The sequence below is a fragment of the Oncorhynchus tshawytscha genome, linkage group LG10, assembly GCF_018296145.1.
Source record: "Oncorhynchus tshawytscha isolate Ot180627B linkage group LG10, Otsh_v2.0, whole genome shotgun sequence".
Lineage (NCBI taxonomy): Eukaryota > Metazoa > Chordata > Actinopteri > Salmoniformes > Salmonidae > Oncorhynchus > Oncorhynchus tshawytscha.
The window spans coordinates 15,858,101-15,872,710 of record NC_056438.1 but is presented as its reverse complement, the minus strand read 5'-3'; the positions used below and the strand labels follow the sequence as shown (position 1 = coordinate 15,872,710).

General features: G+C 43.0%; 1 protein-coding gene across 1 annotated transcript in view; it reads left to right on the top strand.

Annotated features, from left to right (window-relative positions):
- The window catches only part of LOC112259832 (protein NDRG2-like), a 42,122-nt gene that overhangs the window by 23,499 nt on the left and 4,013 nt on the right, over window positions 1-14,610 (top strand). The window contains exons 2-13 of the mRNA XM_042329502.1: window positions 4,696-4,789; window positions 6,810-6,851; window positions 7,081-7,186; window positions 7,460-7,580; window positions 7,664-7,726; window positions 8,237-8,297; window positions 10,418-10,504; window positions 11,477-11,533; window positions 13,094-13,197; window positions 13,696-13,734; window positions 13,863-13,914; window positions 14,021-14,068. Of these exons, the coding sequence (XP_042185436.1) occupies window positions 4,715-4,789; window positions 6,810-6,851; window positions 7,081-7,186; window positions 7,460-7,580; window positions 7,664-7,726; window positions 8,237-8,297; window positions 10,418-10,504; window positions 11,477-11,533; window positions 13,094-13,197; window positions 13,696-13,734; window positions 13,863-13,914; window positions 14,021-14,068 (855 nt within the window). The 5' untranslated portion in view covers window positions 4,696-4,714. The remainder of the gene's footprint in view (window positions 1-4,695; window positions 4,790-6,809; window positions 6,852-7,080; window positions 7,187-7,459; window positions 7,581-7,663; window positions 7,727-8,236; window positions 8,298-10,417; window positions 10,505-11,476; window positions 11,534-13,093; window positions 13,198-13,695; window positions 13,735-13,862; window positions 13,915-14,020; window positions 14,069-14,610) is intronic.

Below are 14,610 nucleotides of genomic sequence, written 5' to 3'. Positions count from 1 at the left end.
ATGAGTCTGGAAGGAGAGTTTGCAGTCTAGCCAGACACCTAGGTACTTATAGATGTCCACATATTCAAGGTCAGAACCATCCAGGGTGGTGATGCTAGTCGGGCATGCGGGTGCAGGCAGCGATCGGTTGAAAAGCATGCATTTGGTTTTTCTAGCGTTTAAGAGCAGTTGGAGGCCACGGAAGGAGTGTTGTATGGCATTGAAGCTTGTCTGGAGGTTAGATAGCACAGTGTCCAATGACGGGCCGAAAGTATATAGAATGGTGTCGTCTGCGTAGAGGTGGATCAGGGAATCGCCCGCAGCAAGAGCAACATCATTGATATATACAGAGAAAAGCGTCTGCAAAGTAATTGGTGAACCAGGCAAGGCAGTCATCCGAAAAACCGAGGCTACTGAGTCTGCCGATAAGAATATGGTGATTGACAGAGTCGAAAGCCTTGGCAAGGTCAATGAAGACGGCTGCACAGTACTGTCTTTTATCGATGGCGGTTATGATATCGTTTAGTACCTTGAGTGTGGCTGAGGTGCACCCGTGACCGGCTCGGAAACCAGATTGCACAGCGGAGAAGGTACGGTGGGATTCGAGATGGTCAGTGACCTGTTTGTTGACTTGGCTTTCGAAGACCTTAGATAGGCAGGGCAGGATGGATATAGGTCTGTAACAGTTTGGGTCCAGGGTGTCTCCCCCTTTGAAGAGGGGGATGACTGCGGCAGCTTTCCAATCCTTGGGGATCTCAGACGATATGAAAGAGAGGTTGAACAGGCTGGTAATAGGGGTTGCGACAATGGCGGCGGATAGTTTCAGAAATAGGGGGTCCAGATTGTCAAGCCCAGCTGATTTGTACGGGTCCAGGTTTTGCAGCTCTTTCAGAACATCTGCTATCTGGATTTGGGTAAAGGAGAACCTGGAGAGGCTTGGGCGAGGAGCTGCCGGGGGCGGAGCTGTTGGCCGAGGTTGGAGTAGCCAGGCGGAAGGCATGGCCAGCCGTTGAGAAATGCTTATTGAAGTTTTCGATAATCATGGATTTATCGGTGGTGACCGTGTTACCTAGCCTCAGTGCAGTGGGCAGCTGGGAGGAGGTGCTCTTGTTCTCCATGGACTTCACAGTGTCCCAGAACTTTTGGAGTTGGAGCTACAGGATGCAAACTTCTGCCTGAAGAAGCTGGCCTTAGCTTTCCTGACTGACTGCGTGTATTGGTTCCGGACTTCCCTGAACAGTTGCATATCACGGGGACTATTCGATGCTATTGCAGTCCGCCACAGGATGTTTTTGTGCTGGTCGAGGGCCTCTGGGGTGAACCAAGGACTGTATCTGTTCTTAGTTCTGCATTTTTTGAACGGAGCATGCTTATCTAAAATGGTGAGGAAGTTACTTTTAAAGAATGACCAGGCATCCTCAACTGACGGGATGAGGTCAATGTCCTTCCAGGATACCCGGGCCAGGTCGATTAGAAAGGCCTGCTCACAGAAGTGTTTTAGGGAGCGTTTGACAGTGATGAGGGGTGGTCGTTTGACTGCAGCTCCGTAGCGGATACAGGCAATGAGGCAGTGATCGCTGAGATCCTGGTTGAAGACAGCTGAGGTGTATTTGGAGGGCCAGTTGGTCAGGATGACGTCTATGAGGGTGCCCTTGTTTACAGAGTTAGGGTTGTACCTGGTGGGTTCCTTGATGATTTGTGTGAGATTGAGGGCATCTAGCTTAGATTGTAGGACTGGCGGGGTGTTAAGCATATCCCAGTTTAGGTCACCTAACAGAACAAACTCTGAAGCTAGATGGGGGGCGATCAATTCACAAATGGTGTCCAGGGCACAGCTGGGAGCTGAGGGGGGTCGGTAGCAGGCGGCAACAGTGAGAGACTTATTTCTGGAGAGAGTAATTTTCAAAATTAGTAGTTCGAACTGTTTGGGTATGGACCTGGAAAGTATGACATTACTTTGCAGGCTATCTCTGCAGTAGACTGCAACTCCTCCCCCTTTGGCAGTTCTATCTTGACAGAAGATGTTATAGTTGGGTATGGAAATCTCTGAATTTTTGGTGGCCTTCCTGAGCCAGGATTCAGACACAGCAAGGACATCAGGGTTAGCAGAGTGTGCTAGAGCAGTGAGTAAAACAAACTTAGGGAGGAGGCTTCTGATGTTGACATGCATGAAACCAAGGCTTTTTCGATCACAGAAGTCAACAAATGAGGGTGCCCTGCAGTTGATGGCGGTGCAATTACCGTACCAGGCGGTGATACAGCCCGACAGGATGCTCCACTGTGCATCTGTAAAAGTTTGTAAGGGTTTTTACGTGCCATGCCACATTTCCTCTTCCTCCTGACTTTGAAGAGGCGCTGTTGCACCTCGTTTCCTTCTCCACTGTGCTCCAGTCGATGTGGATAGGGGGCTGCTCCCTCTGCTGTTTCCTGAAGTCCACGATCAGCTCCTTTGTTTTGTTGACATTGGGTGAGGTTATTATCCTCGTACCACACTCTCAAGGCCCTCACCTCCTCCCTGTAGGCTGTCTTGTCATTGTTGGTAATCAGGCCTACTACTGTTGTGTCGTCTGCAAACTTGATGATTGAGTTGGAGGCGTGCGTGGCCACGCAGTCATGGGTGAACAGGGAGTACAGGAGAGGGCTGAGCACGCATCCTTGTGGGGCCCCAGTGTTGAGGATCAGCGAATTGGAGGTGTGCGTTTCCTACCTTCACCACCTGGGAGTGGCCCGTCAGGAAGTCCAGAACCCAGTTGCACAGGGCAGGGTTCAGACCCAGGGCCGCGAGCTTAATGATGAGCTTGGAGGGTACTATGGTGTTGAATGCTGAGCTGTAGGAAATGAACAGCATTCTTATATAAGTATTCCTCTTGTCCAGATGGGCTAGGGCAGTGTGATGGCGATTGCATCGTCTGTGGATCTATTTGGGTGCTAAGCATATTGCAGTGGGAATAGGGTGTCAGGTAAGGTAGAGATCCTTGACTAGTCTCTCAAAGCACTTCTTGATGTCAGAAGTGAGTGCTACAAGTCGATAGTCATTTCGTTCAGTTACCTTTGCTTTCTTGGGTACAGGAACAATGGTGGACATCTTGAAGCAACATCAGAAGACTACAATGTCTGGTTCCTTTTTATTGATTTTTTTTATACCTAAATCAGGGATTTCCACATCGTCTCGTTCATTTTCGAAGTCAGAGAGAGTCAGTATGCACGATCGTCCGGAAAGTAGTCCATCACAACTTTTTCGCACTGATCTTTGTCAATAGCACCTGCTAAATTCAGGGCAGCAATGTTGTTGAGAGCAGTAGTAACACTTTTGCAGTTCTCCATGATATCTTTCAAAAAAGCTGCGGTAGCAAGGATTATCTGCACATACTGAGAAGCTCATGTTATAGACTGTCACGCCCTGACCTTAGTCTTTTTATTTCTCTATTTGGTTAGTCGGGGTGTGATTTGGGTGGGCATTCTAGTTTTTCTATTTCTTTGTTGGCCGGGTATGGTTCCGAATCAGAGGCAGCTGTCTATCATTGTCTCTGATTGGGGATCATACTTAGGCAGCCTTTTTTCCCACCTTAGTTTGTGGAATCTTGTTTTCGTGTAGTGCCTGTGAGCACGCCAGTCGTTACGTCTCGTTTGCTGTTTATTGTTTTTGTTACGGAGTTTCATTTTAATAAACATGTGGAACTCTATGCACGCTGCGCCTTGGTCCGCTCATTTCAATGAACGTGACATAGACAGAAGCATGCTACATGGCAGACCAATCCGAACTCATCTCATGGGCATGTCCAGTCCATCCATGGCTAGCGGGATGGTTCTTGTATTTTTTTGTGGCTGAACCAACTAGGCTCGTAATTTAACATTTTTATTTGTATTTACAGATGTCATACAAGTTTGTTATTAAGGCACATGAAACTTCACATGTTCCAAGAGGCGTTTCTGCCAAAAAACACATATTGATGAGAATGATTAATTTCCTGAAATGGGTAACATCTTTAAAAATGTAACCTTCTTCTCTGAGGGATATCCTGTCCCTAAATTGCAACAGCCTGACGGAATAGAAAACACACATCTAGGGAAGGGTGTGCCAATGGTTAGCCACAAGCCAAGCTACAGCCCGCCATGTCATCATTCATCAGCCTTCAATGTGCACTTCCTCATTTCAGACAGGCTACTGTTTTGGGCATGGTCAATTTGATATGTAAAGAATACAAAAACAGGCTATATTATTAGGCTCACAAGTTGATGTGGTATTTATCAAACAGGTGACAGTGATGATTATATTAAGACGATTCAGGAGTACTCAACCTCCATGTCGCTGTCGAGAGAGATATGTAGGGGGGAGATAGGGAGAGATGGGCAGAGTGTCGAGGGATGTTCTCTGTGTTTGAGACACACAGAGACACAGGCACCTTAGGGGCCACACACACACACTGGGATTACAGTTGAATAATGTCACCTTGGCACTGCATTCTGCCTAAAGTGGCCTATGTACATCCCTCTCTGCTTGTTCTGTTTCTCTCTCTCGCTATCCCTCCATCATCCCTTATTCTTCCCAGTTAATTATGTTGCAAACTTTAATTAGTGAATCACTTCCATGAAGTCGTGCGGAACTGCGAAAGTCCCAGTGGATTAAGGCAGAGTGTGTGCGTGTGTGCGTGCGTGCACGTGAGAGACGCTTGAATTGTAATGCGTTTTCATTCATAACGTGTGTATCTTCTCTAGGGCTTGAACAAGTGACGCCATGACGACGGAGATGCAGGAGATCGCCATCACAGAGGAAAAACCTTTACTTCCTGGTCAGCCCGATCCTACAAAGGTACACACAGGCACATACACACACATACATACACACTGCCACATGCAGGCTGACACATCCAGACTTCAGAAAGTATTTACACCACTTGATTTCTTCCACATTTTGTTGTTACATGGTGGGATTAAAATGGATTGAATTGTCTTTTTTTGTTGTCAACGATCTACACAGAATACTCTGTAATGTCAAAGTGGAAGTAAAAGTATAAGATTTGTAAAATAAAAAATACTAATATATCTTGATTTTGATAAGTATTCATCCCCCTGAGTCAATACATGTCAGAATCCCCTTTGACAGTGATTACAGCTGTGAGTCTTTCTGGGTACATTTCTAAACGCTTTGCACACGTGGATTGTACAATATTTGCACATTATTTAAAAAAAATTCAAGCTCTGTCAAGTTGGTTTTTGATCATTGATACACAGCCATTTTCAAGTCTTACAATAGATTTTCAAGCTAATTTAAGTCCGTACTAGGCCACTCAGGAACATTCAATGCCGTCTTGGTAAGCAACTCCAGTGTACATTTGACCTTGTGTTTTAGGTTATTTTCCCGCTGAAAGGTGTTGGAAAGCAGACTGAACCAGGTTTTCCTCTAGGATTTTTCCTATGCTTATCTCTGTTCCGTTTATTTTTATCACAAAAAAAACGAGTCCTTGCCGAAGACAAGCATACCCATAACATGATGCAGCCACCACCATGCTTGAAAATATGAAAAGTGGTACTCAGTAATGTGTTGGATTTGCCCCAAACATAACACTTTGTATTCAGGACATGAAGTACATTTCTTTGCCACATCTTTTGCAGTTTTAACTTAAGTGCCTTATTTCAAACAGGATGCATGTTTTGGAATCTTTTTATTCTGTACATGCTTCCTTCTTTTCACTCTGTCAGTTAGGTTCGTATTGTGCAGTAACTACAATGTTGTTGATCCATCTTCCGTTGTCTCCTATCAGCGCCGTTAAACTGTAGCTGTTTTAAAGTCATGGTGAAATCTCCTTCATTTCCGGCAACTGAGTTAGGAAGGACGCCCATATCTTTGTAGTGACAGGGTGTATTGATACACCATCCATAGTGTTATTAATAACTTCCCCATGCTCAAAGGGATATTCAATGTCTGCTTATTTCTTTTTTTGCCATCTACCATTAGGTGTCCTTCTTTGAGTGGCGTTGGAAAACCTCCCTGGTCTTTGTGGTTGATTTTGTGTTTGAAATTCACTGCCCGACTGAGGGACCATACAGAAAATTGTATGTGTGGGGTACAGAGATCAAAAATCATGTTACACACCATTATTGCACACTGTTAGCCCATGCAACCTATTATGTGACTTGTTAAGCACATTTTTACTCCTGAACATATTTAGCCTTGCCATAACAAAGGGGTTGAATACTTATTGACTCAAGACATTTTAAATCGGCAACAAAATGTGGACAAAGTCAAGGGGTGTGTCTTTGTGTGTGTGACTGCATGTGTTCTCGTGTGTGTACTTGTGTAGTTGCTGGGCTAGGCTGGCTCAGACATGAGAGCTTGGTTGATGTCATAGCCCTGAGGGTGTGTAAGATGAGAAGCTCTTCTGTTGTTGTGCAGAACAGAGCTGAAGAGGAGGGTTGAGATGTGTTGTCTCACTGCTGCCATCTGCTGAAGGTGGACTGTTAGGGGAATTACAGACTCAAATGCATGAACCAGGAGCATATTCCAAGAGTGTCTCAGATTAGGAGTGCTAATCTAAGATATCAGGTCCGCCGTGTCCAGAATCATAATACATTGATCTTATTCATTATGATGTAAAAGATAGAAACTGACCCTACTTTGTGAATACGGGCACACGACTCATGTTAGTGGGTTGATACTGTGAAAAGTATTTTCCAATGAACAGCTGTCCATATTCATTTCACAATTATCTTCCCAGAGAGGTTCCCAGATGTATTTCACAATGATATTGTGTGTCAGAAATATGTCTGGTTCTGCCTACTGTTGTACCCAAAACCAATAGAGACCTGAACAGTTTTCTCCATCTTTGTAGGATGTTGAGGCTGCAGCTCGGATACTGTTGGACCAGGGCCAGGTAACACTGTTTCTGAATAAATGGCTGTGTGTGTGTATGTGTCGTGTTTGTGTCAGTGAAAGTATGTTTGTTCAACATATGTTTGTGTGTGTATGGTTTTATTTCGATATGTGGAAGAATGTTCACTGTGTGTGTGTGTGTGTGTGTGTGTGTGTGTGTGTGTGTGTGTGTGTGTGTGTGTAGCTTAGTGTTATGGTAGTATATGTGTGTAACTCTCTCTCCCTCTCAGGAACACAGTATTGAGACTCCACATGGTCTCCTCCACGTGACTCTCCATGGAACCTCCAACACACGCCGTCCTGCCATCCTGACCTTCCATGATGTGGGCCTGGACAGTGAGTCTCTGTCTCTCTCTTTCTCTCTCTCTCTCTCTCCTCTCTCTCTCCTTCTATTACTCTGTCTTTACCTTTCATCTCTGCTTTGTTTCCCTTTCCTCAGTCATCCCCTACAGCAATATGCCTTTTTAATTTGTAGTTTCTCTTCAGTTCTGCGACTGCCCTTCAGTTTTTTCTTTTTTATGGTGAATGATTCATGCTTTTCAAGTTCTGACTTTCACTATTTCTTTCTCTCTCGTTCCCATTCTCTTTCTCCTAATCTCTCTCTCCCAGGTAAAAGCTGCTTCTCTCCTCTGTTTAAGTTTGAGGAGATGCAGGAGATAGTGAAGAACTTTACCCTGGTCCACATCGATGCTCCAGGCCAAGAGGAGGGGGCTACCGCCTATCCTATGGGGTGTGTGTGTGTGTGTGTGTGTGTGTGTGTGCGCGTGTGTGTTTAATTGTTCATATAAACATGTTCTCGCTCATGTGTTTTAGATACCAATATCCGTCCATGGAGCAAATTGCAGAGATGATCCCTGCTGTCCTGACATATTTCAAGTGAGTCAGACTTATTTCATCTTCATTACATAATACTTGCTTGTTTACTGTCTTGTCCACCACAAAAAAAATGTATTACTTAGTATTCTCAAACGTCTACTGGCATTCACAAGAGACGTGGTCACTATCAGAAACTCTGCCACTAAGCCGGTACTCTGTACTGAAATACAGATGTATATTACAGTCCAGACATGTCTATCCATGTTGTCACTATCAGAAACTCTGCCACTAAGCCGGTACTCTGTACTGAAATACAGATGTATATTACAGTCCAGACATGTCTATCCATGTTGTCACTATCAGAAACTCTGCCACTAAGCCGGTACTCTGTACTGAAATACAGATGTATATTACAGTCCAGACATGTCTATCCATGTTGTCACTATCAGAAACTCTGCCACTAAGCCGGTACTCTGTACTGAAATACAGATGTATATTACAGTCCAGACATGTCTATCCATGTTGTCACTATCAGAAACTCTGCCACTAAGTCTGTACTCCCTGTTCTAGTTTCCGTACTGTCATCGGAATTGGAGTGGGATCTGGTTCTTACATTCTCTCCAGGTTCACAGTGAGTGTGTTCTTATCATGTTACTTCCCCCTGTATCAGTTCATACAGCTGCCCTGCCATAAATCACATTATAAACATGGTAGTTCCAGCACTGAATGCTGATTGGCTGAAAGGCGTGGTATATCAGACCGTATACCACAGGTATTACCAAAAATGACCTTTTTACTGCTCTAATTAAGTTGCTAACCAGTTTATAATAGCAATAACAACAATAGTAATATTGCTTAAGTATACCATGCTGTTAGTTATGTTATGTAGTCTCTTGGTACTAGTCTGTGCATTGAAATAACATGGGTTAGTGTAGTGGGGTAATGTTTATCATATAACCATATTATATATACCCCATATTAGACCCTTAATAAGACTAAGCAATTAATGGACAAAGTCTATTAGAAAGTATATCTGACTCCATTTAACATTCTAGTAGTAAACCCTCAAATGTGATCCGTAGTAAGACTAAGCTATTAGCCCATGAAATGAATTATCTGTCTCCATAAGATGAATCACAATAGGCCAGAGCCTAAAGTTGAACCAGGTGCAATCAGCTCTTATGGGTTTAGCTGGCTAAGATCAAGGAATGGTAATGAGAAGTGAATATCAAATCAAGTATTATTTGAATAACTTTGTAAAATGAATGGATTCACATACAAGGTATAAAGCTCAAGTTTACAAACCATTAACAAGCATGTCTAATGGTGAGAATTAGCATCAAACAATATTTAAAAAAGCATTTTTTTTATTGTGTTTGGTTGCTATATTATGTCCATGTTCTCCAACAACAGGTCATAAGAGCAATTTCTAATTGATTTCTATTAGAGCAGAGGGTCTTCAAAATAAACATGTTAAAGTGTGTTTAGACCCAATCAGGAAGCAGAGACTTGACTGCATCTTTAAACATGGATGAAACGGTATATGACTAAATCACTGTTCTGTCTCGAGAGACAGAGCTGTCAACAAAATGTATTTCAAACCTGACAAAATCACATTCAAAGATCAGTTTAAAACTATCTTTAGCAGGTCGCCTTCTATCAGATGAGGATGACAGCAAGTTTCAGAATAAAACATGTGAGATCTGAAGCTCACCCACTGCTTGTGTGAATCAAATATGATTTACACAAGTTTGTAAACACAGTCTGAGCAGCGAGAACATAGTTTAGGTTGAGCCTGCATTAGCAAAATCTTGCTATGTGGTTATCTCCTCAGTGTATCCCAGTGCTTGCTTCTTTTTGTCAATTCATACAATTCAGCAGTATAAACATACCCAGTGCTTGCTGTTAACTATTGTCGTGGAAATTCAGTACTGAGAAAGACTTGGTAATTTCTTCAATCATCTTTATTTAATATCGATTAATTATTGCAATAATGAGGCTTGTCGATCCCCCCCCCCCTTTTTAGCTGCCTTCTGGCAAACTCCAAGCGAGTTGTTATGTGCCTTTTACTGAGGAGTGGCTTCCGTCTGGCCACTCTACCAGAAAAGCCTGATTGGTGGAGTGCTGCAGAGATGGTTGTTCTCCCATTTTCACAGAGGAACTCTAGAGCTCTGTCAGAGTGACCATCGGGTTCTTAGTCAGCTCCGTGACCAAGGCCCTTCTCCCCCGATTGCTCAGTTTGGTCGGGCGGCCAGCTCTATTAATTTTTATTATTATATTTTGTTTATATTTTTTTATATAACTAGGCAAGTCAGTTAAGAACAAATTCTTATTTAGAATGACAGCCTTGGTGGTTCCGAACTTCTTTCATTTAAGAATGATGGAGGCCACTGTGTTCTTGGGGACCTTCAATGCTGCACCTGATCTCAATTTTGGGTCTCATAGCAAATGGTCTGAATACTTTCGTAAATAAGGTATTTCTGTGTATCTAAAAACCTGTTTTCGCTTTGTCATTATGGGGTATTATGTGGAGATTGCTAAAAAAAGAGAAGATTTAATCCATTTAAGAATAAGGCTGTAGTGTAACAAACTGGAGAAGTCAAAGGGTCTGAATACTTTCCAAAGACACTGTTAATACTGACAAATGTTTTACTCTTGCTTTTGTTTTCTCTCTCTCTTTTATTCTCCCTCTCTCTTTTATTCTCTCTCTCTCTCTCTCTCTCTTTCCTTCTTTCCTTCTTTCCTTCTCAGATGGCCCATCCAGACTCAGTTGAAGGTCTGGTTCTCATCAACATGGATCCTGAGACCAGAGGGTGGATGGACTGGGCGGCCCAGAAGGTTACTGTCCATTTAATATGTTTAAAAATATATATTTTAAAGTCTTTTGTATTAAATATTATCATTACTCAGAAGCCCAGAAGGTTCTTTTGTATTTATTATGGATCCCATTTGCAACTACACTTCCTGGGGTCCAGCAAAATAAAGGCAGTATATACCATTTTAAAGACATTTAATTCACAGCACATTAAGTGTGTGCCTTCAGACCACTACTCACCACATATCTACAACACAAAATCTATGTGTGTGTATAGTGCGTATGTTATCATGTGTCTGTGCCTATGTTTGTGTTGCTTCACAGTCCCCACTGTTCCATGAGGTGTATTTTTTTATCTGTTTTTTAAATCTCATTTTACTGCTTGCATCAGTTACTTGATGTGGAATAGAGTTTACCAAATCCCCTAGATTTGGTGGTCTATGTGGAATAGACCACCAAATCCCCTAGATTCAGACTCCTAATTATCCTTACCCCTCTGAAGACTCCATACCAACTTCCACGCCAGTCAGAACTGACGTGTTTTTATCTCTGAACACTAAATATTGGTTTCTCCATGACTGTAGGATAAGGGGAACAGGGGGTGTCTTCATGAATGTTTATATGTTCATGAATACTAGCAGCATTTCCATCAATTTGACTATTAGATCAAATATCAGTCCAAGATCTTATTCAATTTGATAATTTCTCTTCTGTGTTCTTGTTGTGTTCCTTTTAAAATTAAAATAGAAACTCAATTATCACCAGAAATGTAAAAATTGCTCTCATAAACAGCCATTACGTTCTTGGACAATGGAGTATTTTGATGAATATTGTTATTGTGAAATGACAATTTGATAAATGAGCGTTTAGAGGAGGATAACAGCTAGTGGAATTGTATTCATGGTGGTTGTACTGTGCTGTATGATATTGACTAAGCTGTTATTACTTTGTCTTATGTCTCTCTCTTTCTGTCTCCTCTGTCTGTCTGTCTCTAGATCACTACCCTGACCTCCTCCATCACAGAGCAGATCCTGAGTCATCTCTTCAGCCAGGTGTGTGTGTGTGTGTGTGTGTGTGTGTGTGTGTGTGTGTGTGTGAAAAAATACTGTGTTATTATAGAATGTAACCTGATGTGTTTTTTTTTACTATTGAACTATCTATCTTTATCCTATAAAACACAAAATATTTGACATAGTAAGAACATAAACTCAGCAAAAAAAGAAACGTCCATTTTTCAGGACCCTGTCTGTCAAAGATAATTAGTAAAAATCCAAATAACTTCACAGATCTTCATTGTAAAAGGGTTTAAACACTGTTTCCAATGCTTGTTCAATGAACCATAAACAATTAATGAACATGCACCTGTGGAACGGTCGCTAAGACACTAACAGCTTAACAGACGGTAGGCAATTAAGGTCACTGTTATGAAAACTTAGAACACTAAAGAGGCCTTTCTACTGAAAACACCAAAATAAAAGATGCCTAGGGTCCCTGCTCATATGCGTGAACGTACCTTGGGTATGCTGCAAGGAGGCATGAGGACTGCAGATGTGGCCAGGGCAATAAATTGCACTGTCCGTACTGTGAGATGCCTAAGACAGCACTACAGGGAGACAGGACAGACAGCTGATCATCCTCGCAGTGGCAGACCACGTGTAACAACACCTGCACTGGATTGGTACATCCGAACATCACACATGCAGGACAGGTACATGATGGCAACAACAACTGCCCGAGTTACACCAGGAACACACAATCCCTCCATCAGTGCTCAGACTGTCCACAATAGGCTGAGAGAGGCTGGACTGAGGGCTTGTAGGCCTGTTGTAAGGCAGGTCCTCACCAGGCATCACCTGCAACAACGTCGCCTATGGGCACAAACCCACCATCGCTGGACCAGACAGGACTGGCAAAAAGTGCTCTTCACTGACGAGTCGCGGTTTTGTCTCAACAGGTATGATGGTTGGATTCGTATTTATCGTCAACGGACTGAGTTTGTTGTCATTTCAGGCAATCTCAATGCTGTGCGTTACAGGGAAGACATCCTCCTCCCTCATGTGGTACTCTTCCTGCAGGCTCATCCTGACATGACCCTCCAGCATGACAATGCCACCAGCCATACTGCTCATTCTGTGTGTGATTTCCTTCAAGATAGGAATGTCAGTGTTCTGCCATGGCCAGCGAAGAGCCCGGATCTCAATCCCATGGAGCACGTCTGGGACCTGTTGGATCGGAGGGTGAGGGCTAGGGCCATTCCCCGCTGAAATGTCCGGGAACTTGCAGGTGCCTTGGTGGAAGAGTGGGGTAACATCTCACAGCAAGAACTGGAAAATCTGGTGCAGTCCATGAGGAGGAGATGCACAGCAGTACTTAATGCAGCTGGTGACCACACCAGATACTGACTGTTACTTTTGATTTTTACCCCCCCCCCTCTACATGTCTGCAGAACTTGTTCAGTTTATGTCTCAGTTTTTGAATCTCATTATGTTCATTCAAATATTTACACGTTAATTTGTCTGAAAATAAACACAGTTGACAGTGAGAGGACGTTTCTTTTTTTGCTGATTTTAGTAAGGACAATACTGTTGTGTAATTTCTGTCTTGGTTTATAGGAGGAGATGTCAGCAAATGCAGACCTGGTGAGGTCACACAGAGATCGCATCTCTAAAGCCCCCAACCTCATCAACATTGAGCTGTTCTGGAGAAGCTACAACAGGTACACACATAAACAGTTCCATTCAAAATCCTTTTTTCCCTAAGCCCTAACCTGTGCTCTTTCACTAACCTTAACATGTGGGGGCGGCAGTGTAGCCTAGTGGTTAGAGCGTTGGACTAGTAACCGAAAGGTTGCAAGTTCGAATCCCCAAGGTACAAATCTGTCGTTCTGCTCCCGAACAAGGCAGTTAACCCACTGTTCCTAGGCCGTAATTGAAAGTAAGAATTTGTTCATAACTGACTTGCCTAGTTAAATAAAGGTATTTAAAAAAAAAAAATGTAATACCCCCCCCCATAAAGAAAACCTACCCTGGCTTCTAAACCTAATTCTAACCCTAAACCCCTAGAAATAGCATTTGACTGTGTGGGGATCAACTAAATGTCCCCAGTTGGTCAAATGTTGTTTTATTTACCAGAAGTCCCCACAAGAATAAACACACAAACACACACACAAACCTACACTAGTGTAACCTCCCCTTCCTCCTTTCCTCTCTTACAGCCGCAGGGATCTGATCATTGACCGTAACAGCAACTTCAAGTAAGTTTTTTTTACCCCTTAAATCAGCTGTGACAACAGGGTGGAATATGTCTCTCACTCTCTCTCTCTTTTTCTCTCTCTTTCTCCCTCTGTCTTGCGCTCTCTCTCTCTCTCTCTCTCTCTCTCAGGTGTCCCGTGATGCTGGTGGTTGGGGATCAGGCACCTCATGAGGAGGCTGCTGTAAGTCTTCTACATACGTTAGACCTACAATGTAACCATCGAATACAGTTAATGTGAATGTAGTGGTGTGATTTAATAAACATGTTTTTCTGTTCTTGTCCACCAGGTGGAGTGCAACAGCAAACTGGACCCAACAACAACCTCATTCCTCAAGGTACTCAAGCTCTACTCATCCCTTTGGTCTGGCATAATAGTCTTGTTTATACTTGCTGCTGACATGCATCGTTTGTTCTGATCTTGTCCACATTCTGATTGTGCCCACGTTTTCAGAAGTATGGTCTTAAAATGTGTCTCATATCCGGCCACTGTCTACATTGCCACCAGATTTCCTGGTCCCTCCCTATATGCATATATTTTTTTACAGCTATTCTGTCAAAATAATGTTGATTTTAAGAAACATATTGATGCCATAAGTCAACGGTGCCACCAGTCAATGATTTTAGAAGGCAGGATAATTATGATTGAAATAGTTTCACTGTCCATATCCGTCTCCACTTGTAAGATATCCAGACACAATGCATGCCTGACTCCCCCGGAGGTGGTCAGGAAGATGTGATCACAATCGGATCACAATGTGTCTTTAATCGTCTACACCTGTCTGAAAATTTGGGCACAATCAGAATGAGGACAACATTAGGGCTTTAGTTGCTGCCACATAGCTCTGGCGTCGGTATCAGACCTCTCTGTCAATGCAAT